The sequence below is a fragment of the Phytophthora parasitica genome (genome assembly GCF_000247585.1).
Source record: "Phytophthora parasitica INRA-310 unplaced genomic scaffold supercont2.28, whole genome shotgun sequence".
Lineage (NCBI taxonomy): Eukaryota > Oomycota > Peronosporomycetes > Peronosporales > Peronosporaceae > Phytophthora > Phytophthora nicotianae.
Genome location: NW_008649014.1, coordinates 111,576 through 134,963, shown reverse-complemented (window position 1 = coordinate 134,963; position 23,388 = coordinate 111,576). Strand labels below are relative to the sequence as shown.

Sequence of the window (23,388 nt, the reverse complement as noted above, 5' to 3'; positions counted from 1 at the left end):
GCATTTTAGAACGAGGTTGAAGCTGTTTAGAACTTGTTAAAATGTTGTTGTCGTTGTGCGCTTCTTGTCTTCTTGCGTCGTGTCCCGGAAGGAATCCTTCATCACTAACTGTCGGATGTGGTCGTTGGACATCGATGGTGTGTGTGACTGTGGTCTTCTGACTCACTGTGCAATTGGCTTTCTATCACCAAGAGACCCTATCGAGTTACCTTAGCCATGGCGATCACGTGGGGAGATTGTCCGCGTTTGATCTGCTCGATTCTGCTACCACCGCTGGGCGTGTTCCTCCAAGTAGGCTGCAACAAGGACTTCGCTATTAACTGCCTGCTCACGCTGCTAGGGTAAGCTGTGCACTATTTAAGTTTATGATAGCGGTCCATCTAACGGCGAGATGCTTGTTATTGTCGCTGAAGATATATTCCTGGTATTATCCACGCCGTGTATATCCTCGTCAAAGAGTGATAAGTGATGTATTACCAGGATGCCTGTCGGACTCCCGCAACTGAAGGCGGTAACGACAGCGGATTTTAGTTAGCAGCTATTGACAAGCAAGAAGCAAGAAGCAAGCAGCAAATTTACAATGAAATTGAATGTCAGGCAACAAAGCATTCGGAAACATTGGGCTTGGTCATTTACATATTGGACACTAACCGTATTACTCCTTATGAACATGCATTCCTAGTAGAAATCCAATATCACTCTTTTTTTTCGAGCGGCTTCGATGGTGTTCCCCAAAACGTACGACCAATGGAGGTCACGCTCCAACACCCGGCATTATTGCTAAAGTTTATCTCCAGACAAGCGTCACATCGATCCTTCGCTACCATCCTGAATGGACGAACCTTTGGTCTCCGGCGGCATCATGCTGCTTATCTGCTTCGGCGTGACAGTTATCATGCAGTGCAGCTTCTTTGCCGTGGCTTACACGTGTCAATTCGACAAAGTGACGGACCTAGCGGGCGCCCTCAATTTCATTGTGCTGGCGGTGCTGTCGCTCGTGCTACAGGACGTGTACGACACCCGCGCCATCGTAGTTACCTGCCTCCAGGTGGCTTGGGCACTGCGTTTAGGCTCCTTCCTGCTGATCCGCGTGCTCAAACGTGGCAAGGACGAGCGCTTCGACGAGATGCGCGCCAACTGTCTGGCGTTCTTCGGGTTCTGGATCTTCCAGATCCTATGGGTCTTTTTGGTCTCAATTCCGGTGATTCTGGCCAATTCGTGCGGTGACCAGATCGACGGCAACTTCGGCGAAGCACGAGACATTGTCGGCATTGTTATCTGGGCGATCGGAATATTGGTAGAGTACGCTGCTGATGCTTCCAAGTCGGCCTTTAACGACGACCCCAACAACAAGGGCAAGCTGCTACGATCGAGCGTGTGGAAATACTCACGCCACCCGAACTACTTTGGCGAGATACTCTGCTGGGTGGGAGTAACCATCGTTGCCAGCGCTAACTTCGGCAGCAACGGGGGCGAGACGTGGTTCTACTACGTTAGCTGCATCAGTCCCGTGTTCACATTTCTGGTGCTCATGTTCCTGTCGGGCGTGCCGCTTGCCGAGGATCGCTACGACGAGCGCTTTGGGCTGGATCCAGACTACATCGAGTACAAGCGCTCGACGAGTCCATTGATCATGTTGCCACCGGCGATCTACCGCTCGATCCCGGACCCGATCAAGCGCTGCTGTTTCTTCGAGCTGGAGCGCTATTCGCGTAAGCTCCGAGAGCTACGCGACACCGAACACAAGGTGCCACCCACCAATTACCAGGCCATTCCGGCGGAATCTCCGTAAGTAAGTTCATAATAAAACTAATGCACATGTGTTGTCTGGTAATGGCTTGCAGGCCGAAGCATCCTGATGTGGCAAATGTCTCTGTTACGGTGTCCAAATTCAGTTTGCATTGCACTCTGCGACGTTTGGGCAAAAGATCCAGCCATTGTGCCTCTCAACCCAACGGCCAAGTAACCAACTTGAAACTTTTGCAAATGAAAGTCCGATTGAATAAGAAAATCAAGTGCGTTCTCCTAAAAAAAAAAATGGAATTGGAAAGCATGGATGGCGAAAAGCTAAGCGATTCTCTGGGAGGCTGTTGTGGCCACGGCGCTCTGCTCGCTGGCTGGCACTGGGCCTCCGTCCTAATATTACATCCACCAACGCGCTGCTGCCGCTCGCTGCCGTTCCAGCGCGTTCTCCTCCGTCCTTCAATCTCCAGCCGCGCTGGCTCGGTGCGGTACTAGCTCCCGAAGTCAGCACTTGACTGATCGCGAGCCGTCGTCGCCGATCCGTTGCTCGTCTGCGCGGTGGTCTCATAGCCAGACCAGGCGGTCCAGCTTACAGCTTCTCCAGCTTGCTGAACTCGCCTCCGCCAGGGTTACGGCGAGCGAGCTCGGCGCGGTCTGCCGCCTTGAAGTCGAAGGTGCAGTTGTGCTGATCCTCGAATCGGTGGCTGCTGCAGAACACGTAGCCGCATCGGCACTCGATCGCCGTAAGCCCCACCTTCTTCTTGCACTCCCAGCAGCGCTTCTTGTTCTTCTGTACTAGCTTCTCCGCCGGCTTCTCGGTCGTCTCCTCCTTGAGCGTCGCGCTGTTGTTGTCCGCAGTTTCGGCCTCGGCAGGCGTGGCCGTCTCCAGCGTGGCCGCTTCGTTCACCTTCTGTTCAGCCGCTCGGGGGGATGCAGTCGCCGCCTGACGGTCCGACATGGTCTTCTTCCAGCACACGCTGCACATGCCACCGCTGCCCGGCGCGCCAAAGAAACCGCAGCCGTTCAGGCACAACTCCGCGCTCTCACGCTCCTGCTGCATGGTGTCGATCTGTAGTTGTAAATAGACAAGGGGGAAGACAAAACCCTTCTGCTCTCCGCTGTGTATCGCTGGCTCTGTAGCAAACGCCCGGACCTGCTCCGCTGTCGCCTCGCTCGCTTGTTCCCCACCCAGAGAAACGATGAATGCTCCTCCGTTTCTCTCTCTTCTCGCCCCCCCCCCCCTCTCTCCCTCTCGGGCGACCTTTCCACGTCCAGACCCCAAATTGATCACTAGTAGTTTGTATGTTTGACCTAACCGCATCTAGGTCGGACAGGGGTTCAGTTTGCCATACTTAAAGCGAGTTTGCCCTCGCGTTCTGAGAAAGACATGTCCCAATTGGACAAAATTCAACCGTCCCATTTCAGCCTGACAACCGAATCAACACGCGACGACTGCCTATTGGATGAAATAATGAGAATCTTCTAGAATCAGATCTTAGGCTCTCTGATTCATTTGGAATGATTGTAGCTGAGAGTTCTCCAATGTCGAAATTGCAACGTTCATTCATCATATTTTCTGGTATACACATGAACGTTTGTTCTTGGAGCTGGTATAATAGTGTGTTGCGGCTCAATAATGCACTGCTAACAGGTCCAACTCGTATGCTAACTTGCAGCATAAACAAAGTATAGATCAACCTACAATCCGCCAGTCGCAGATTGCGCAATCTGAAAGCATATTTTCTTGTGGTGAAGCTGATAAGTTCGACAGGAGAGGCTCGAGGACTATGCGTTCCGTTGGCACAACTATTTTGTGGTGCTTCTTGTCCTTAAATTGCCAGTGGATCTAGGATTGACCTTGAGATAATGATCCAAACCAGAATTGAGCAACAGTTCTGACCAAGATTTTGATTATGATCGGAACGATCTTGAAGTTGAAGGCAACTTCAGTTCACTCTTTTCGTGTTTGAAACTATCGACTCCAACATTAAGTATAATAAAGAGAAGTTGGTGATAAAGGTAAACTACTCCACGTCTATCAAGATAGGGAGGACAGGCAATAAATTCTCCAATAGGCATTTACATGTACAGTAAAGGCAATGGACACTCTGCAGGCTACAATACCAACTGATAACGAGCACCGCATGCATTACAGCCTACTTAGTATATACATACACCACGTCGTCATTCGCTGTGCAAAACGATTCGCTTCAAGTGCAAAACTCACCGATCGAGCTCATTCAAGATTTACGCATCATTGGCAGGCCGAAACTGGGAGTGCATCTTCAGAGCTGCTATTAGCAGTACTTTTGCTGTCCTCGCTGATGCTATTCCCCAGGACACCTCGGCAAAATGATGCTCTTTGCTATTATCATTGGAAGACTCAAGGTAGTACGCTGCATATGCTTGTCCGGCTAGTGCTTCACACTGTGGACCACAGTCGAGCCTCCGCGGCAAAGGTCACAGCGCCATTGCGGTCGTTGATGGCGCCCCCCGTACTATCCATGACATGTGCTCCATGACGCCTGATACGCTTGTCTTTGGGAAACTGCTCACTTTTTTTAGGCGGTCGAATATATCGAGGATCTCTTCGCACTTGCACTTGTAGCTTTCGAAGCTCAGTTCCCTCGAGTAAATCCATGTTGTCATAGTGCCAGTGGCATTGCATTGGCCGTAGTGTTGGTAACTTCGAAGTTTTTGGCCGGATCGGGCTCAGACGATCGTTGATGACCCGGGATTACCCGAGAAACAGATGTCCAGAGACAGCCCATAACGGTCGCAGCATACTTTATCCAAGTGAGCTGCGCTGCCCAACCCACTCGATCAGAGGTCTCTCAAAAGGTTGTCAAACTGTCAGGGTTGCATGTTGCAACAAAGACACTTTTGCTCTCGACGACCCCACGCCCCATGGCGTCTAGCTTGCCACCCGTCCAGTTCAGCGCCTCGCGCCGCGCGCAGCTCGATCGCCAATGCGACGACCTCATCGACCGCGCATTGCGCACTCATGATAATTTCCACGCGTCTGTGAGTCTCGGAGATTGGCAGCGTGTGCGCCGTCGCCACGCCATGAACGTCTACCGTCCGCGGTCCGCACAGGGCTCTGAGGGCCCGCGTGTGTTGCTAGGCAGCGGCATTGTGCCCGGGACGCTAGATGACGCGTTGAACGGTGTATACTGCGACTCTACGGAGAGTCTACGCATCTGCAAAAGCCTTTTAAGCGACAAGTTCGTGGACGGAGCCGTACTGCGCGTTTTCGAGGCACGCGACCTCCGGGCGCCCATTGTATTTGCCGGTATCAAGTGGTTCATTATGCGGGGCATCGCTGGAACCAGCGGATTGCTGAGTGATAAGGATATGCTCACGTACGAGCGTATGGGGCGTATCAGGGACCGCAACGGCCAGTACTTCGCCTACCACGTACTGCAGTCGATTGACCTGCCGGAACGTCCGGCCAATCGAGAACGAGGCCTGGAACGTGTGGATGTATCGTGGTGTTATCTGTATCGACAGCTGAGTCCAACCTGGCTGGGTGTTTTCTTACTGGGAGACTTGACTTTAGACACGGTGATACCGGTTAGTATATCGAGTTATATTGCAGCGGAGCGGGTGCTAAGTGCAGGGAATTTCCTGCGAAGTGCTCGGGCTAAGCACTTTTCAGCGTTGATGGCACAAAGCACGGAGAAGACCCCAGAGAAGGGAGCTCCACACTGTACCGTGTGTATGTCTCCCCCACCAAAGATGATGGGGTTTTCGCACAAAACATGCTTGGGTTGCCGTCAGCAAGTGTGTCGGAAATGTCGTCAACGTCGCCATGTTTTCCGATTGCAATTGCGATCGGGAAAGCCCGCGACGGAGTATTTTTGCAGGTTGTGTGTGGACAAAGTCACTCGAAGTAGCGGTGCCAAGAGCACTGCAGGACTGGATGGGGTGCATGAAGTACTGAATGGATCACGTTTGGGGTCTTCTCGTTCTGGGGATCAGAAGACGGAGTGGTCGGCGTCCAGCTCGGGGGTTGACGGGTCCATGCGGCTTGGCAAACTGGCGGAATTCACGCGTCAGTGTCACGATAGCATCGCGATGAAGGAAGAGACGATCGCGTGGAACCAGGAGGAATTGCTGGAAATCTCGCAGTATCTCGAGAGTTCGAGCAATCGATCACGCCGTCGTGAACGTCGAGGATCAGGATCTGGGTACAACAGCCAGAGATCTCGACACCGGCATTACAGTGGCGAGAACTCGAGCAGTTCGGCGACTTCCACTGGACGGAAGGAGTCGCCGGTGTACGATAAGCATTACGACTACTCGGACAGCCCCACTGCTGAGAATTTGTATGGAGAGGAGAATAAATACTTTGAAGAGGAGTCGGTGGAGTCCGGTCCGTGGACTGAGTGTCTGCCGAACGAGCGGAGCGGCAAGTGGACCGTCGTGTTCGACGAGGATCGACAGGAGTACGTGCGGATTCGAGTGCCCGGCACGGAGTCGGAAGCGGAACTTTTCGGCTCCTCGCGGGTCAAGGAGAAACCGCGAGCAATTTGTATTGATGAACTGGATTGATGAGCGTTTGGTGAGTTGATTGTGGGTTTAAAGTGTGAGCTGGGCATCCATCGTGTGAATTTGCGTTCAGCAGGTAGAAAAAATCTGAAGTTTGATTCGAGTACTTAAGTAAAGCACCTATTGCATTAACGCTGAAGCTAGCATTTAGTGTGACTTACTATGTAGGCCACCGTGGATTGCATTCTAGTACTTGAATTCTTAAAGCAAAAGTAGGTAACCACCAAAACAAGTATCCTGCTGAAAAAAACAAGTACAAGTACAACCAAAAAATCAAGTTATTAGAATTGTTGAAAGGAACTTCTCCTTTTCGGCAAACTGGCGGCTGAAAATGCTGGAGATCTATGTATTTACAATGAGAGTTCAAGCAACGTTCGAGCAATTGGTCACGCCTCCGCGAACTTTGGAGTTCAGGACCGGCATATTAGAGTTCACGTCACTGAGAACTCGAGTAGTTCTGCAGTCCACAAGATTTACTCAGATAGCCTCACTGAGACCCTCAGTGCTGAGAGCCTATAGCGTAGGATACGGGAAAAGATTTACTATCTCGAAGAGAGGAATTCGTGGAGTTTGGTATGTGATTAATATCATAAATCGCCTGATAGTTCTGTAAAGAATCTAGATTTGGAACAGAATTCAAATTTTGAACCTAAAAGCTGCCATCAAGGTGCTGATATCGTAGATACACAACGGGACGGCGTGTAAAAGCGAGAATGGGTTGACAACCGTTGGCAGCGACGAGCTGCTGTCACCGGGATTACCAGCACTGACAGGTGAGTGTGGGTTTACCAGCTAAAGATTGGGTACTGGAAGCATGTAAATAAGAGCAAGAGCACATCTTTAGACTGAAGTATAATAGACCGTCGCATCCATGCTGTAACCACGACCTTATCAAACCGCATGATACATCAGGGATGACATACTCATAATCTAACGGCTGCGCGTCACGAGCTTCTCAGGTGCTTGCTCACCTGATTGAGCACAAGAAATGATTGGCCTCATCGACTAAATTATGGCGGGCCTTTCTGTCATCGTTAGCGTCACCATAAAGACTAAGAAGATTGCGGCTGCTGGCAGGAAGCAATGCAGCTTCGAGCGAAAGTCTCATAATCCGAGGCCAAGCTCCTCAACGCTCTGCAGCATTTGCACAAATCTCACACTGCGGCCTTCTTGAAGCTCACCCACGCAACTTATTTTTTCAACCCGACGATGGAGGTCAAACCTAGGCAATGGTGCAGCCGATGGCTTCAAAAAGGGGGTGTCACGCGCTTTCTGACTCGAAAGACCGCCCGTTTGCGCTCTTGGGTGGGCCACGACTTCCCGCGGCCTCGCTGCGGAGTGATCCCAACTCGGTCGCTGAATATGCGCGTCATTTCCGCTTTTACTTCGCTCCAGTTCTCTTCGTCCTCATTTTTTCTTCCAGAGTCTGCCGAGCTGCAGCATCGGTGTGTGCCTAAACTCCCAGCCGGTCGTCCAGCCGGTCATTGCGTGCGACCGTTTTCAGTCTTGATCCAGGGATTTGGGGTAACCGCCCCCTCTGCCCACATTTGCTCCGCCCTGCCGCACCACATTAGCGCCGTTCAGTTCCAGATTCACTGGGAACGGAGCACGAGGTCGCAGCACGTACGTTTCCATTGCTTGCCAGTGTTAATGTTTAACACCTCGAGCCTAGTGGTAATTGCCAATCTAACCGTCGTCGCATTGTGCTTTTTGCAGGTTTGGCTTGCCGTGAATGGCAACAGAACAGGATCGAACTTACATAATGGAAGAGCGAACCAGTTCCTTTGTCGAGTTAAAGAACGATACGCCCAAGAGCAAACGAAGTGCGCGTCCGTCCGGCAGCCGCATGTCCCGCAGTCGACAGAGCGCCAGCATGAGCCAGAGCCAAAGCCACGCCCGCAGCCGCGTGCATTCGCACAGCGCCAAACCGTACACGGATGCCGATGCGAATGAAACGATTCTACGTGCCAACGCGCCGCCCAACTACCACGGAGGTTTTAATGGTAAAAAAAAAAACTATTGGCATTGCGATTTGGCAAAGTGATAATCTAAACTTTTTTGCCAATTTTTGCAGATATCATGAAGCAGATCAAGGCCAAGAATTACTACACGCAACAGTTCCAACGCATCCAGCAGCAAACAAACATGGGACGTTCGCTCTACTTCTCCAACGTTGCACCAACGTTCTACGAAGACAACTACTTGTCCATTGCGCAGGAAACGTCGGTAAACCGAGTGCGTGCGTGTTTCTTCATCGGGTTCGTAGGTCTCACAGCGCTCTACATGAACGAGTGGCAATCTGACAAATGGTCCAAGTCCGAGAGCAAAGGACGCACGGATCAGGACGAAACGACCATCATCGTACTGACTTTTGGCGTCATGTTGCCGAGTTTGCTGATTGGAATGCTTGCCACATTCACGAGCATCGGACGGAAATATCTGGAAAACATCACGGCCACAGTGTTCGTGATTGTTGCCGCCATGATGATCGCAAAGAAACCCGTGGAGAAATTCAAAGGCCCCATCATTCCGTTGCTGATTCTGCTGATCCCCATCTTCGGTATCACCAGAATGCGCTACATCAAGTCGTGTTGCATCGGTTGGAGCATTTTCTTCAGCTACCTCATCGTCATGATGAGTGTGCGCAAGACGCTGCCAGAACCCGATCAATTCGACTCGTACACGGACATTTCGTACCAGGCAATTAACTACGGCATCACTGCTATTGGTGGTATGGTGTCGCAATACCGTCAGGAGCTTCTACGTCGTCGAAACTTCTGTTTGCAACTGCCATTCTCCGGTACAATGGACGCCGACGCTGTGGAGGAGATCAAGACTGATAAGTTCAGTAAGAAGACGCTCATGCACCGCTGGTCGCTCAAGTTCCGTCACCCTGAAGTCGAGGAATGCTTCTACCGCTACTGGTATCTTATCGACCCGTTCCCGTACGAGAATCCGAACTCCGGATCGCTGCACCAGGGTGTGTTCCGAACGATCCGCTTCGCTATCTGGACGCTTTTGTTGAATCAGTTGGTGCTGCTACTGCAAGATATCAAGTTCCTCGAGGTCAAGAAGGACGCTCTCGTTGACGACAGCGATCTAACGTACGCTCTGGTACTTCGTTTCGGCGTCACAGTGCCGCTGTATTTCTCGGCTGCATTGTTCATGTATTTCCTGGGTAAAGCCTTCTACGCTCGATGGGTGAAAGAGGCCGAGGATGCCAAGAACGCTGCTCTTACAAGAGACTCGATGGTCTCAGTCGGTGTTAAAAACGACGTCGATAACAAGAGCCAAGTGGTGACCGATCCCGACGGATCGGAAGATACGGCCCGTATGAAGTTGGTCGTGGAGGCAGCGCAGATCAAATATGCGACCAAAGACCGCGTGCTGGACGTTCTCATCAACAAGGGCGGCTACGTGCGTTCAACGCAGGTTTTCTCTTCGGTGGTGATTGCCTGCCATGTGTGTTGCATGGGCATTCTACTGTTGGCAGTCTCCACCGGCGCAAAGGTCGATGCGTATGAGAAAACGCACAACACTTCTCCTGGCCAACCGAAGCCTGTGTACTATATGGGATTCTTGAACGCCGTCTTGTTCGCGCATCGCTCAGGCTTCCGCGTTCGCTTCATCTACGCGACCTACACGACTTTCGTTGTGGCGTTAGGCATCATCATCGCTGCCAGCAGCATGTCGCCCGCCTACTACCAACAGTACGCGGGTTACGTCTCAGTTATCTTCCTCATGGGAATGATGATCTCGTATGAGGAGGAGAGTCTCCGACGTACATTCTTCGTGCTCAAGTCGATCCGAACGCTGGAATTCGAGGAATGGTTTGGCGTCGTGTTACGTATTCAAGGTTGGGTCAAGGAACGTTTCCGCAAAAAGTTGCAGGATGTGCGATCTAATCGCAGCAAGGAGTTCGACAGCACCAGGAAGGCAGAGCCTGTTGCACCACTCATCAACACGTCGGCGCAAATGGCCTATGCCTCCAAACTCGGCATGTACTCGCAGATGTTCAACATCATCATCGCCGTGGCAGACGTGATCACCAGCAGTCTGTAAAACGAAAGAGTGGTGCATGTAGTGAGTGTATTTCTTGATAAAAAAAAACAAACGCAAAATAAAGACAAGCAAATGCGTCAAATAAAAACGAGAGTGTTGGTTGGCAATGGTATTTGCTGATGGGCGTCTATATATTTTTTTTTCAATAACTTCCTCATACAAGGGAGATATTCAGTCTAGTTCATCGACACTAAAGAATTTCTGGTGTGGCACCGAGTTATCGTCCGATGCGTAGCTCCGAGACACTCGACGATCCATTTTCTCCTGGCTGGGCGGAGGCAGAGAACTGCCCGGCTGGAAACCTTGAGTGTAGCTTTGAGTTCGTCGTGCGTGGCTGTTGCTACTGCTGGCGGTTGTGTGGCTGCTGTTCTCTGAAAACTGAGGCCGCTTGAATTGTCCAGATCCTCTTAGAATATCGGAGAAATAGTCGAGCTCTTCCTGGTTCCACTGCATATCTCTTGCGTTCGCCATACTTGCTCGTTCCACAAAGCTAGCGAGACCATCCAGGTTCTCCGGTAGGTCTGGGGCCCCTGACGGCCACGCATCCGAGTCAACTTCAGAGAAATCGTGCGAATGGGGAGACGACGAGGGACTGCTGCTGCTGTGCTTGACTCCCGACGCCGACGTCGATATGGAATTAGAGCTTTGGAAGTTGCCACTATCGTTCGTGGACTCGTTCAGACTGCAAATGTAGAAATTCGAAATAGTAGGGCGCGTTACCTCCGAGATGCATTGCGAGCAAAATCTCTCCTTGCCAGGTTTCTGCGTACGCAATTCGAGACGGAACACGGTGCACCACTCGCGACACTTTCGGCACGTGTTTCGCCGACAGCCCATGCAGAGTTTAAGCGACCCACTCAACATGTTTGGCTTCTTCATACACACATCGCAGGAGGTACTGGTAGACGGGATCCGATCGGCGCTGCTGGCAATGCGAGCCGAATACGCTTTGGCACGAGCTACGATGAGGAAATTACCCACGGACAGCATTCGCTCCGCCGTGATGAGCTCACTCACACTTCGCGGGAGTGTACCACCCATAGAGGAACTACCCATGATAAAACAACCCACCCACTCTTCCTGTACCTGTCGGAAAAGGTAGCACAACGAGATGAAACTACGTTCCAAATTATGCTGTCGGTTGGCTGGGAACTCGTCCAGATCGATCGAGTCCATAACGCAGTAGACAAAGTATCGTCCTCGACGATCGACGATGCGGCCGATACGGTTGTAGAAGAGCATGTCGCGGTCGTGGATGATCGAGGCGTTGGTCGGCGTCTTGAGCGCCAGCCACTTGACGCCCGAGAAGACGACGCTACTGGTGACGGCGTTCTTTTCGAACACGTGGAGCACTCTGGCGTCGAGGAATTTGTCCATGAGAACGGTAAGTCCAATCCTCATGTTCTCGGTATCGTCAAAATACGTGCCACTTATCATGTCCTCGACAGTTCCAGGCATAACTCCGCTACAGAGGTACACTCGACTGTCACTGGACTTGGATTTGCCCCGTTCCCTGTAAATGTTAAGCGATTTCTTCCGCTTCACGAGTCTCCATTGCTTGGCCGTCTTGGTGTGCTTCTTGTTCGTGTGGAAGTCGTCATACACATGCAGCGCCCTGTCCACGAGGTCGTCGCTCGTGGACTCGAGCTGCTGTTTCCGCTCCTTAGTAAACTGTAGACGCGGGAGGCCTCCCAGCGAGCTGCTGAGGTCGGTCATTCCTCCGTGGTGCGAAAGTCTCCGTTGATACAATGCAAAATGGGAACTTGCAAGTCGTGGCCATGCAACGCTAAACTCGGCCGGACCACCCAGTGTGCCCCCACAAATCCCGCAGACTTGCTTCCATCCTGTGCCAGCACCCGTTCTATGGTTGCGGCGACACGACGACGCGAGCCAAAGGCAACAAGAGCAGAGTCAGCAAAATGAACCGTCCAATCTGGAGAGCTACGGCGAAGCGACAGCGAGGTTGTATTATGCAGGGTGGTCTCCACTAACAACCCGTTCGAAATCGTAGCCGGTGGCGGAGTTTCAGAGTAGACGACCGAACGCTTGGTTGTCTGCGCTCTAAATAATTCCAACAAGAAGAAGCCAGGTCCAAGTGCTTGTGTACTATTGTCACTACTGTACAAATGTAGTTTTCGCTTGGTGGAAATGCCAGCTCAAGTGCTCGGTACAGCCAGGCCAAGTGGAACGTGTCCACGCTTCATACCACTGGGACGAATCAAACTGTCCAAGTCATTAAGTATGATATGATACCAGCACGGGTGATTGCAGAGAAATGCGGTTTGCAGTGAAATGCTTGTGGTGAAAAAGTCATCAAGCGAAGCGGCGTGTCAATGCCCATGCATGGCCGATGGACACACGGCTCCCGCGACGACTTACAACTTGTAAGTTACAAGTGCCGTGAAGGTACACCCTACCGTTTCCTCCGTTATTTTTTTTTGACAGTACATCAATGGCAACCTCTGTTTGAACTGAACTTAGAGAAGATGGCTAAATTTTCACCATTTCGGTTCAGTCAACTTCAACTCCATTGTCCTCCGGACGTCCTCACCACCCACGTGGATCACCGCATCGTCAGCTCCAAGTGCCGAAATGAAAATAACGTTTCCCGCAGTAAAGTATAAGTTGTCAAGCTTCGGAATTGACAATTCTCTGCCAAATTGTCAATACCCGTTCCACTGACAAGAGATTCTCGGACCCGCCACTTTTTCCTTCTCTTTGCTTCGTTCGGACAATCATCCACCGCGAGAGAGACTCCGGAGCAGCGCTTGATTGTCTTGCGACTTGACGTCTTTCATTCCGCTTCGCATACCCATCTGGCTGATGGAGCCGCACTGCACCTGGACAGTCCGCCAGTGTGCACATTGGTGTCGGGCTTCAAGTCCGTCGAGCGCAGGCACCGCCGTCTTCTTCAATTGCTAGAGAGGCCATTTTCCCTTCTCGTCGTCGTGGCAGATCCGCCACCGGAGTGATGGGAGGGGCGAGGATACCGAAAATACAATACTAGTATAAGTCAATTGGAAGAAAAGTCGAAAAAATAAAAAGCATTTGAAATCGTCCTTTTCGATAAAAAAATAATAATTGAAGACGTAGTGATACAAAATAGATAATTGGTTGTTTTGCAAGTCCGGTTTTGGTAATGCATGCATAGTACGGTGGGAGAAAAATGCAGCTAAATCCGAGCAAATGGCTGAAGGATGCATGAGAAAATCTGACAGCGGCATTTAGAGCGATTTTAATAAAAACATAAAAAACGTGGTTCGAAACAGGAAAGAGAATATTGCTATCAATAGCACATACATAATTTCATGCACAAGTATCAATATATTGTTTTGAATATTTACTTTCGGAATCTCTGGAGGCGCAAGCTGGTCTTTGAGGCGCTGCGGTGGGCTGCATTGGCAAATGTCAAATTCGCCGCAATTTTTCGTGTAGCAGGCACGGTTCGTTCCAGCAAGCAATTTTCATGTCAAAGCCATTTTATATTCCGTATTTGAACGCTTTTAACTGCATAAAGCAGATTCAATAAAAATGATAACACTCAATTGAAAGTGAACAGAAAAAAACAATTGATTGCTCAAACGGTATTATAGAGCAAGTCTACCCTAAAATCAAAGCAAATTAATCTGAAAAAATTTTAATCCGAAAACGCCAGACTTAATTTCAGTAAAGAACACGATAATATAGCCGATAATGGTGCTTCTGGTTGTGCAATAGTGTAATTAGCGGGACGTATCAAACGTAAATACAACTTCAAATTCTACAAATATCGAATAGAACATGTTGAAAAATTATATTAAAGTAATGACAGTTTTAACCAAAATGATTATTTTTTATTGAAAACTGAAATTATTCAAATTTAATAAAGACAGTATTTTAAAGGAGTAAATCTCTTTACATTGATTAAAAAAATGCATAATCTGTCAGGCATTCAAAAATTATCATTGAGCTGAAATTGCATTACAATATTTTACGGTAAATAATTTATTTTGCCATGAAATCCTTCGTCTTTGACAGTACACGAACGAAAACTTCTGTTGGACGAACTAAAGGATGGTAAACTTTTCACCCCTTCAACTCAATGCCAATTATTGTCCTCCAGAGACGTCCTCAGCACGGGATCGTCAGTTCCGAGCGCCGAAATGAAAACGTTTCCCGCAGTTAAAATCTCGCAACGGCAGCGTTGACGAGCTTCGGAGTTGGCAATTCTCTGCCAAATTGTCAATGCCCGTTCCAGTGGCAAGAGATCCGCCAACGTATTCCTTCTCTAAGAGAATCTCTTTGTTCAGGCATGCATCGCAAGAGAGAGAGAGAGAGACTCGGGAGTAGCGCTTGATTGTCTTGCGACTCGACTCCCGCTTCGCATACCCATCTGGCTGATGGAGCCGCACCAGGACAGTCCGCCACTCTTTTTGTCACTAGTGTGCGCGTGGAGCTTCAAGTCCGTCGAGCACAGGCACCGCCGTCTTCTTCAATTGCTAGAGAGGCCATTTTCCCTTCTCGTCGCCGTGGCAGATCCGCTACCGGCATGATGGGAGGTGCTGCATCGGCGCTACGTGAGTAACTCACTTGACATTTTGGCCGACTGGGTTCCAGCTGGTTAATTTCCGTGTTGCCTTGGGTTGTCACTGCGGGAGAGAATGAATGCGAGAGTTCAGGGCCAAAAGGCAACTAGTTCGCGGAAGAGAGTGAAAAGGCGGTCTGTTTCTCTTTTGTTGCGGCCACTTCCCTCTTTGCCAGCAAAAGCCGAAGGGTCTCGGCAATCTTTTGAGGATGAACAAGGAGAACGCCAAGGTGCGCGGCAACCAGCGCAAGCTGACGTTCCAGCGCCGCAAGAAGCCGGCCAACGCGCTGCGCATCGACCCCAATGCGGCCCCCACACGCACCAGCACGTTCTTCGGCACGGTGGGTTCGCCCATCAAAATGGGCCCGGGAAACGCCCCGGCCGGACGGCGAGCGCCTAAACTGCCACCGCGGCCGGCACCGGATGCGCCTGTTGACTCGGAGGCCGCGACGCTGGACATCAACCAGAAGGCAGCGTTCCGTGAGGAGCTACGACGGCAGCAGAAGGCCAAGCAACGGGCCGAGAAGGCCACGCAGCAGGAAAAGGAGACCAAGAATGAGGAGGAAGCGGTGGCCACAGTCCGTAATGACAACGGCCGCAAGCACCGTGGCCGACGTAACTCGACAGAGTTCATTGGCCAACCGATGGAGCCCGTACAGCAGCTCAAACTGGACGGGGCCAAGAAGGCCAAGATCCCGCACTTCCTGTCGGCCTGGTTCAATGCCGGCCACGACACTAAGGCCACCAACGACACGGATAATAGCGACGCCGAGTCTGCCAAGACCGATCTGACTATCATCAGTGTAGGCGAGAAGGACGTCAAGGCCGAACCAGCCAAACAGGAGGCCAACGCTGTGGCCAAACCTCCGCCAGCCCCAGTGGAAGTGGCAAAGGACAAAACAGCGATGAAACACAGACCCACCAGTTACAGTCAGAACATCAACTTCAGTGAGATCACGTTGGGCCGAATGATCGGAGAAGGCGCTTTCGGAAAGGTGCACGAAGGCAAATGGCGAGGCAAAAGTGTGGCCGTCAAGTTGCTCATTTGCCAGGACCTGCGCAGCGACATTCTCAATGAGTTCCAGTCCGAAGTGGAAATCATGAGTGTGTTGCGTCACCCGAACATTTGCCGACTGCTTGGTGCGTGCATGGAGCCACCACACCGAGCTCTAGTGGTGGAACTGTTGCAACGTGGATCGTTGTGGGGAGTGTTGCGAATGAACCGCAAATCGATCGACCAGGAGATGAGGTCGCGCTTTATCTACGACACGGCCAAGGGCATGTCGTACTTGCACCACTTTGAGCGCCCCATTTTGCACCGAGATTTGAAAAGTCCCAATTTGCTGGTGGACAAAAACTTCAACATCAAGTTGTCGGACTTTGGCCTGGCTCGAGTGAAGGCCCACGTGCAAACCATGACTGGAAATTGCGGTACTGTCCAGTGGATGGCGCCGGAAGTGCTGGGCAACCAGAAGTACACGGAGAAGGCCGACGTGTTCTCGTTCGGTATCGTCATTTGGGAGATTGTTACGGGCGAGTGTCCGTACGACGGCATGAGCCAGATTCAGGCCGCGCTGGGCGTTCTGAACCGCAACTTGAGGCCGAATATCCCGCGTGACTGCCCGCCGTTCTTCTCGCGACTGATGAAGGCGTGCTGGAACCGTCAGCCAGAGTTGCGCCCCAGCTTCCCGCACATCGTCAACGCCTTCCGCACGTACCAGAGCTCCATTTCCGAGTCGCGAGCGACCAGCAGCGCCGCCGCGTCGGCCAAGGCCGCCATGGCCGCTTCGGTGGCCGCTTCTTAGGCCGCCACGCCTGGTCCTCGCAAGTAGAGGACGATACACGAACAAGAGATACACTGCTTGGTAAATGAGGACAAGCAGACAAAGGGATACTCAAAATGATGATACATGTGATTTCATGTGTACTCGATTGTCAAATTTCGTTTCCTTTGACAAGAGAATGTTTGTCTTTTGTTTCGCTACAATGACTTCAACTTGTAGCTTTACATTCACTCTTTCAACGTCAGAGCGGCAATGCCAAGGTAAATATAAACGGAGCTGAGTGTATGTTTTGATTGTATGTATTGTGGTTGCAAAAGGTCGACACTATCCTCGCTCCGCCCCCACGCATCTACTGCAATTGCTCTGCAGAAAATATCTACGCATCGACCTTGGACACGACACCGGCGCCGATGGTGCGGCCGCCCTCACGGATGCTGAACTTCATACCGTTGTCCAGAGCGATGGGGTGGATGAGCTCAATGTCAATGGCCGTGTTATCGCCAGGCATGACCATCTCCGTGCCGTCCTTAAGCAGGATGTTGCCGGTCACATCGGCCGTACGGAAGAAGAACTGCGGTCGGTAGTTGCTGAAGAACGGCGTGTGGCGGCCGCCCTCCTCCTTCTTAAGCACATACACCTCGGCCTCGAACTTGGTGTGCGGGTTGATGGTGCCGGGCTTGCACAGCACCTGGCCACGCAGCACTTCGTCGCGCTTCAGGCCACGCAGCAGCAGGCCGACGTTGTCACCAGCCTGGCCACGGTCCAGAGACTTCTTGAACATCTCAACACCCGTGCACGTGGTCTTGGTGCTGGGCTTGAGGCCGACAAGTTCCACTTCGTCACCAGTGTTAATAACGCCCTGCTCCACACGGCCCGACACGACGGTACCACGGCCCGAGATGGAGAATACGTCCTCAACGGGCATCAGGAAGGGCTTCTCGAAGTCACGCACGGGGTCCGGGATGTAGGCGTCCACCTCGTCCATGAGCTTAAGCACGGCGTCACGGCCGATGGGGTGGTCGCGGCCCTCAACAGCGGCAAGAGCCGAGCCCTGCACGACCGGGATGTCGTCGGCCGGGAAGTCGTAGGCCTCCAGCAGCTCACGGATCTCCATCTCCACAAGCTCCAGCAGCTCCTCGTCGTCCACCTGGTCCACCTTGTTCATGAAGACCACAAGGGCCGGCACACCGACCTGACGGGCCAGCAGAATGTGCTCACGAGTCTGAGGCATCGGGCCGTCACCGGCCGACACGACGAGGATACCGCCGTCCATCTGGGCCGCGCCCGTGATCATGTTCTTAACGTAGTCAGCGTGACCGGGGCAGTCAACGTGAGCGTAGTGGCGCTTGGACGTCTCGTACTCGACGTGGGCCGTGGAGATGGTGATACCACGGGCACGCTCTTCGGGCGCCTTGTCGATGTCGGCGTAGCTCGTGAACTCAGCACCGCCAGTCTCCGACAGAACCTTGGTAATGGCGGCCGTGAGCGTGGTCTTGCCGTGATCGACGTGGCCAATGGTGCCAACGTTCAGGTGAGGCTTGGAGCGGTCGAACGTGGCCATGGAGCGCGTGGCCGAGCGGCTGCCGGCCTTGGCCGACGTGGCCAGGAGCTTACGGAGGAACACCATTAGATCGGATCGAGAGGGTCTTTGACTGTGCGGCTGTGCGGAGACTGAGCCGAGTGGCTGTGCGGCTGAGAGGCAAGGATGGGTGGCATGGGGTGTTAGACTTGGGTTTCACAAAGAGTTGGGATGGGGTGTTGAACCACCGAATGGTTGGCTAATAAAAGCGAATTTCGGCCTATCACGTATGCGTTTGTCTAGAAACGCACAAATAGCCACATTCTTGAAGCTCTAGTCAAAGTATCTTCTTCAATGGTGTAGGCATTCTGTAGTTTCGCGCTCACATGGTGGAGACACCCTCTTGGCCTCTTGGGTGTCCAAGGGGCCTTCGCGAAACAACCAGCCAGCAGCAAATTTTTATCGGCACTCCGCTTTCAAATGATCGGACGGTAAAATTTATCACGAACGCATGTAGAAATTATACAAAATGCGTTGTTGTCGTATGCAGCGCTTGGGCGTAGGGGGTAAACCGACGACAGTGTAGTGGGCTTGATATTCAAGCCAGTACACCGATTACAAGATGAGCAAGGCCACAAAACAACTATACTATATTGCTTTTATCGCGAGAGCTTCCATGACGGTCCTTGCATTCACGGATATTGGTACAAAGCTCATTCACCGGTGGTTTCTTAAAAGAAAGTCAACAACTTTAAGTGAAACGCGTAAGTCTGATCTCAATTTTACTGGAGGAAGGTGGGCTCTAACAATTGTTCGCCTGTCTCGACGCCCGTGTAAAACCTCAACTTCCCACCAGCACGCGATGTACTACCCAATCTAGGGGGTTTCTACAGTAGACCCTTGTAGAACTCATAAAGTACCGAGTGGGCATCCTGGATACGCGCAGGTACGTCCAACAGGTTTTCGTCGGTCAATCCATAGATAATATACATTATTTGAATTCGTTAATATACCGGCTCAATCTACTGGCGCTACGAAACTAACGGCGACCTGTGTGGAATTTCCACAGGATGAACGCAAATATGGCCTGGAAAGCCACAATGTACACGATCAACACCACCATATCTTGGGAAACATTCACGTCCTCCATGCCATATTTCGTCAGAATGGCTTTGGCTGCATCCGACGTCTCATTCTCAAATTGCTTGAACACAAATGACTCGAACGAGTACGAGTGGAACGCCAGGTAGTAGCCCCAGATCCAGTAGTCCGGGATCGAGTCTCGAGGAACCATGAAACCCTCGCATAGCATGAACATGCCGAACACACCGGCACCCAATGCGATACCGATGATGTAGTGCGGTACGGCGGCTCCGATCACGTGCATCATCGACTCGGCCACTACCAGTGACAGGAACAGGTTCAATAGGAAATATTCGATGGCGTTCAGACCCGCTAGAAGCACCACCAGAGCCGTCGACATCGCTGCGATAAGGAAGATACCCGGTAGTGTAGCCAAGAAGTTGGCACACACGTAACTCACCACACTCAATGAACTGTTGGCACGTTCACGAGCAAACACTGCACGCTGTTCAATGAAGAACGGCAGTACGGCCACAGACATGAACACCAGGAACGCCTGGACGTAGAACAGTAGAGGCACCAGGTCCTCCTCCGTCAAGTCGTCGTTCGTGCTCAGGTACATTGTGCCAACCATGAAGCTCAAGCAGAAGTACATGAACAACCGGATCCAGTAGATCCCCGGGTTGCGGATGTTGTTGAGCGTGTTGCGGTACATGAGCACACTGAATTGGCGCAGCGACGATGGCGACGGCTGCTCGATATCCGGCAGATGCTGCAGCGTCTTGCGGTCGCTCTCGATGCGGTTGCTCAGCTCCTTACGGATCTCGCTCTGTGCGTACGACTGCACCAGTTTGGGCACGTCCGCGTGGTCCTCGAAGTCCGTGTTCACCAGACTGATAAAGTACTCGGCCGGGTTCATATACGTGGGGCAGTCGTGACCGGCCGACGCGAAGTGCGGGATCATCAGACGACGGGGACCGCAGTACACGGTCTGGCCGGCCGACAGCACCACCACGTTCGTGAACATGTCGTACACCAGCGACGACGGCTGGTGGATCGTGCACACGATGGTTTTGCCCTCGGCGCACAGCTTCACAATGAACTTCATGACGTTGTGCGTGGCGCTGGAATCCAGGCCACTCGTGGGCTCGTCCAGGATCAGGATGCTCGGGTTCGACAGCAGCTCGATGGCGATACTGAGGCGGCGCTTTTGGCCACCCGATAGACCCTTGCGGAAGATGTCGCCTACCAGAGTGTGGCGGCACGTGGCCAGACCCATGGCCTCCACCACGTCGTCCACGCGGGTCTCGATCTGTTTGGACGTGACGCTGTTGGGGAGACTGAGCTTGGCGGCCATGCGCATGGTTTCTAATACCGTGAAGGAACCGAGCAGCGAGTCCTCCTGAGCCACGTAACTGGTTACGGCCCGGAACGTCTTGGCCACGCGGGCCTCACCGTTGAGCTCGATGTCGCCTGTTACCTCTCCGGAGCTGATGCGGTCGGCCAGTAGATCAACGAGCGTGGTTTTGCCTGATCCGGATGGGCCCATGATGGCCGTGAGTTCTCCGGGTGCGCATCGACCGCTGACGTTGTTCAGGATGGTCTTCTTGCCTTTAGGATCGTCGGCCGTCTTCGGGGTGTCGACTGTGTAGCTTAAGTTGTTCCAGCAGAGTATACATGGGTTGTTCAAATGCTGGTAGGACGGTTCCAGTTTGCCTCGCGTTTCAAGCGACTGCGATTCCAACATGGCATACGATAAACCTCGAGCGGAACGGGGTGACTCCATCACGAAGGTCATGGGAATGTCTGTAGTTGCTATCTCGAAGAAGGACTAGTAGTAGTTGCCTAGTAGTTGGATAAATGAATGTGAGAATTTTGGTGTGGCAATGGGATTGTGCCTAACAATCGACGCCATGTCACTTGCGTAAGCTTTTGCCTGACATGACGGACAGGCATGTCGGGTCAGGCGTAGCAAAGCTAGATATCAAGAGGAATTTTTGATGTGTCAATGACGAATGGATATTAGCGCAACCTTGAGATAGAGGCGGTCGTCGCGTTTAACGGTGCGTGTCTGTCCAGGCCTCAACGACACTTGTTACATGCATCACTTGTGCGTCCGAGTCCAAGTAGCAACGTCGTGGTGACACTGCAGCTCGGGTCTCAACACTTGGCATCTGGAATCGTAAGGCAGACAAGCTCAAGTTGAAGACGTCTAGTTAAGTCGTCGGCCAGCTGATGGGTTGTTTGCCACAACTTGGGTAGCTACGAATTGTAGTTTACGATGACCTAATGGCCGGTTGCGGTGGTTTGTTGGCTCGTGTAAGTCGAGGGCCTGACCTGACCGGTGGCTGAAAGAATTCAAGTCAGGCGTGGCCGAATGAACCCGACAAGACAGGCACGTCATGTAAGGAGTACCAACTTCCATGTCCGCAACCAAGTTGCTGTCGTCTCCAGCTGGATCGTCAAGTGGTCTGACCACTACTCACCGACGATGGGCCGACTGCAACGGCGGCACGCTGTCGGGGACACCGCCAGTGAATCTCCTCGCTCCGTCAAGCCGGTGATCTTTCGCGCCCGACGTCTCAAATGTAGCTAGCTACGCCTGACTCGATGCTGCGTATCGCTATTCGTGTTGGTCAGGCGTATGGCATCCAATCTGCGAATGACAGGAAGAGTATGTTTCTCTATGCGGTGCTGCATGCGCCTGACCCTGGACGCCGTGTGCCTGACCTCATTCCCCCGTCCTTGTAGCGTCGTCTCCATCAGCGGTATCGTTACTGACCCGTTGATACCTCTCCGCCGTGTCCCTGTTGCCGCTGGAAAGGCGAGACGTCCTGGCCAGCACCCGGTGAAATGGCCAGGGATTTGCACACTTTGCAATTCGCGTTGGCGTGCGTCGCTCCATCCGGTTGCATCCAGGCCGTCACAATCCAACTCGCCCAGTCGGAGCGCGACCGTCTCCGTTCCTCCACCGGTAGCACGGCCAACAGCTTGTGCTTCTTCGTGCTGGACCCGGACCGTCACCCGTCGATCTCTGTCATGGCCTCCCCACACTCGACACCCTACGCAGCGATGGACTCGCTGGAAACTGGGGGCAAGCCCGAGCCGTCCTACCAGCACATCTCCAACCCGTGCGTGCTCAGTTGGAACAACCTCAGCTACGGAGTGGCCACCCGCAAGACGGCCGACGATCCTAAAGGCAAGAAGACCATCCTGAACAACGTCAGCGGTCGATGCGCACCCGGAGAACTCACGGCCATCATGGGCCCATCCGGATCAGGCAAAACCACGCTCGTTGATCTACTGGCCGACCGCATCAGCTCTGGAGAGGTAACAGGCGACATCGAGCTCAACGGTGAGGCCCGCGTGGCCAAGACGTTCCGGGCCGTAACCAGTTACGTGGCTCAGGAGGACTCGCTGCTCGGTTCCTTCACGGTATTAGAAACCATGCGCATGGCCGCCAAGCTCAGTCTCCCCAACAGCGTCACGTCCAAACAGATCGAGACTCGCGTGGACGACGTGGTGGAGGCCATGGGTCTGGCCACGTGCCGCCACACTCTGGTAGGCGACATCTTCCGCAAGGGTCTATCGGGTGGCCAAAAGCGCCGCCTCAGTATCGCCATCGAGCTGCTGTCGAACCCGAGCATCCTGATCCTGGACGAGCCCACGAGTGGCCTGGATTCCAGCGCCACGCACAACGTCATGAAGTTCATTGTGAAGCTGTGCGCCGAGGGCAAAACCATCGTGTGCACGATCCACCAGCCGTCGTCGCTGGTGTACGACATGTTCACGAACGTGGTGGTGCTGTCGGCCGGCCAGACCGTGTACTGCGGTCCCCGTCGTCTGATGATCCCGCACTTCGCGTTGGCTGGTCACGACTGCCCCACGTATATGAACCCGGCCGAGTACTTTATCAGTCTGGTGAACACGGACTTCGAGGACCACGCGGACGTGCCCAAACTGGTGCAGTCGTACGCACAGAGCGAGATCCGTAAGGAGCTGAGCAACCGCATCGAGAGCGACCGCAAGACGCTGCAGCATCTGCCGGATATCGAGCAGCCGTCGCCATCGTCGCTGCGCCA

The 23,388-nt window shown here is 52.6% G+C and overlaps 10 protein-coding genes across 10 annotated transcripts in view; 6 read left to right on the top strand and 4 right to left on the bottom strand.

Moving 5' to 3' along the window:
• Positions 1-216: 216 nt before the first annotated feature.
• Positions 217-462, top strand: PPTG_12175 (protein Ric1; the record flags this gene model as incomplete). The annotated part of the gene is made up of 2 exons (XM_008907872.1): positions 217-341; positions 414-462. The coding sequence occupies 2 exons, from the start codon at positions 217-219 to the stop codon at positions 460-462; spliced, it is 174 nt and encodes a 57-aa protein (XP_008906120.1).
• A 370-nt stretch (positions 463-832) lies between these two features.
• Positions 833-1,792, top strand: PPTG_12174 (hypothetical protein; the record flags this gene model as incomplete). Its single annotated transcript, XM_008907871.1, has 1 exon — positions 833-1,792. The coding sequence occupies one exon, from the start codon at positions 833-835 to the stop codon at positions 1,790-1,792; it is 960 nt and encodes a 319-aa protein (XP_008906119.1).
• Positions 1,793-1,963: 171 nt separating this feature from the next.
• On the bottom strand, positions 1,964-3,016 carry PPTG_12173 (hypothetical protein). The gene has a single exon (XM_008907870.1). The coding sequence runs from the start codon at positions 2,801-2,803 to the stop codon at positions 2,333-2,335; it is 471 nt and encodes a 156-aa protein (XP_008906118.1). The 5' UTR covers positions 2,804-3,016; the 3' UTR covers positions 1,964-2,332.
• Positions 3,017-4,355: 1,339 nt separating this feature from the next.
• On the top strand, positions 4,356-6,549 carry PPTG_12172 (hypothetical protein). Its single transcript, XM_008907869.1, has one exon. The coding sequence runs from the start codon at positions 4,651-4,653 to the stop codon at positions 6,295-6,297; it is 1,647 nt and encodes a 548-aa protein (XP_008906117.1). The 5' UTR covers positions 4,356-4,650; the 3' UTR covers positions 6,298-6,549.
• Positions 6,550-7,513: 964 nt separating this feature from the next.
• PPTG_12171 (hypothetical protein) lies at positions 7,514-10,543 on the top strand. The gene is made up of 3 exons (XM_008907868.1): positions 7,514-7,917; positions 8,011-8,297; positions 8,369-10,543. The coding sequence occupies exons 2-3, from the start codon at positions 8,027-8,029 to the stop codon at positions 10,354-10,356; spliced, it is 2,259 nt and encodes a 752-aa protein (XP_008906116.1). The 5' UTR covers positions 7,514-7,917; positions 8,011-8,026; the 3' UTR covers positions 10,357-10,543.
• PPTG_12170 (hypothetical protein) lies at positions 10,451-12,471 on the bottom strand. The gene has a single exon (XM_008907867.1). The coding sequence runs from the start codon at positions 12,070-12,072 to the stop codon at positions 10,528-10,530; it is 1,545 nt and encodes a 514-aa protein (XP_008906115.1). The 5' UTR covers positions 12,073-12,471; the 3' UTR covers positions 10,451-10,527.
• A 2,506-nt stretch (positions 12,472-14,977) lies between these two features.
• PPTG_12169 (TKL protein kinase) lies at positions 14,978-16,958 on the top strand. The gene has a single exon (XM_008907866.1). It carries the CDS (start codon positions 15,130-15,132, stop codon positions 16,723-16,725), a length of 1,596 nt encoding a protein of 531 aa, XP_008906114.1. The 5' UTR covers positions 14,978-15,129; the 3' UTR covers positions 16,726-16,958.
• Positions 16,832-18,411, bottom strand: PPTG_12168 (elongation factor Tu). Its single transcript, XM_008907865.1, has one exon. It carries the CDS (start codon positions 18,329-18,331, stop codon positions 17,081-17,083), a length of 1,251 nt encoding a protein of 416 aa, XP_008906113.1. The 5' UTR covers positions 18,332-18,411; the 3' UTR covers positions 16,832-17,080.
• A 775-nt stretch (positions 18,412-19,186) lies between these two features.
• PPTG_12167 (hypothetical protein) lies at positions 19,187-21,255 on the bottom strand. Its single transcript, XM_008907864.1, has one exon. It carries the CDS (start codon positions 21,102-21,104, stop codon positions 19,263-19,265), a length of 1,842 nt encoding a protein of 613 aa, XP_008906112.1. The 5' UTR covers positions 21,105-21,255; the 3' UTR covers positions 19,187-19,262.
• A 717-nt stretch (positions 21,256-21,972) lies between these two features.
• Positions 21,973-23,388, top strand: part of PPTG_23006 (hypothetical protein) — a 2,425-nt gene continuing 1,009 nt past the window's right edge. Inside the window, exon 1 of the mRNA XM_008907863.1 lies at positions 21,973-23,388. Coding sequence (XP_008906111.1) covers positions 22,160-23,388 — 1,229 coding nt within the window. The 5' untranslated portion in view covers positions 21,973-22,159.

Excerpts from the sequence above, each read along its gene's own strand:
- PPTG_12173 (XM_008907870.1), bottom strand. The coding sequence starts at position 2,803 with ATGCAGCAGGAGCGTGAGAGCGCGGAGTTGTGCCTGAACGGCTGCGGT.
- PPTG_12172 (XM_008907869.1), top strand. The coding sequence starts at position 4,651 with ATGGCGTCTAGCTTGCCACCCGTCCAGTTCAGCGCCTCGCGCCGCGCG.
- PPTG_12171 (XM_008907868.1), top strand. The coding sequence starts at position 8,027 with ATGGCAACAGAACAGGATCGAACTTACATAATGGAAGAGCGAACCAGT. Across the intron at positions 8,298-8,368 it reads CTACCACGGAGGTTTTAATG|ATATCATGAAGCAGATCAAG; the intron begins GTAAAAAAAAAA and ends CAATTTTTGCAG.
- PPTG_12170 (XM_008907867.1), bottom strand. The coding sequence starts at position 12,072 with ATGACCGACCTCAGCAGCTCGCTGGGAGGCCTCCCGCGTCTACAGTTT.
- PPTG_12169 (XM_008907866.1), top strand. The coding sequence starts at position 15,130 with ATGAACAAGGAGAACGCCAAGGTGCGCGGCAACCAGCGCAAGCTGACG.
- PPTG_12168 (XM_008907865.1), bottom strand. The coding sequence starts at position 18,331 with ATGGTGTTCCTCCGTAAGCTCCTGGCCACGTCGGCCAAGGCCGGCAGC.
- PPTG_12167 (XM_008907864.1), bottom strand. The coding sequence starts at position 21,104 with ATGACCTTCGTGATGGAGTCACCCCGTTCCGCTCGAGGTTTATCGTAT.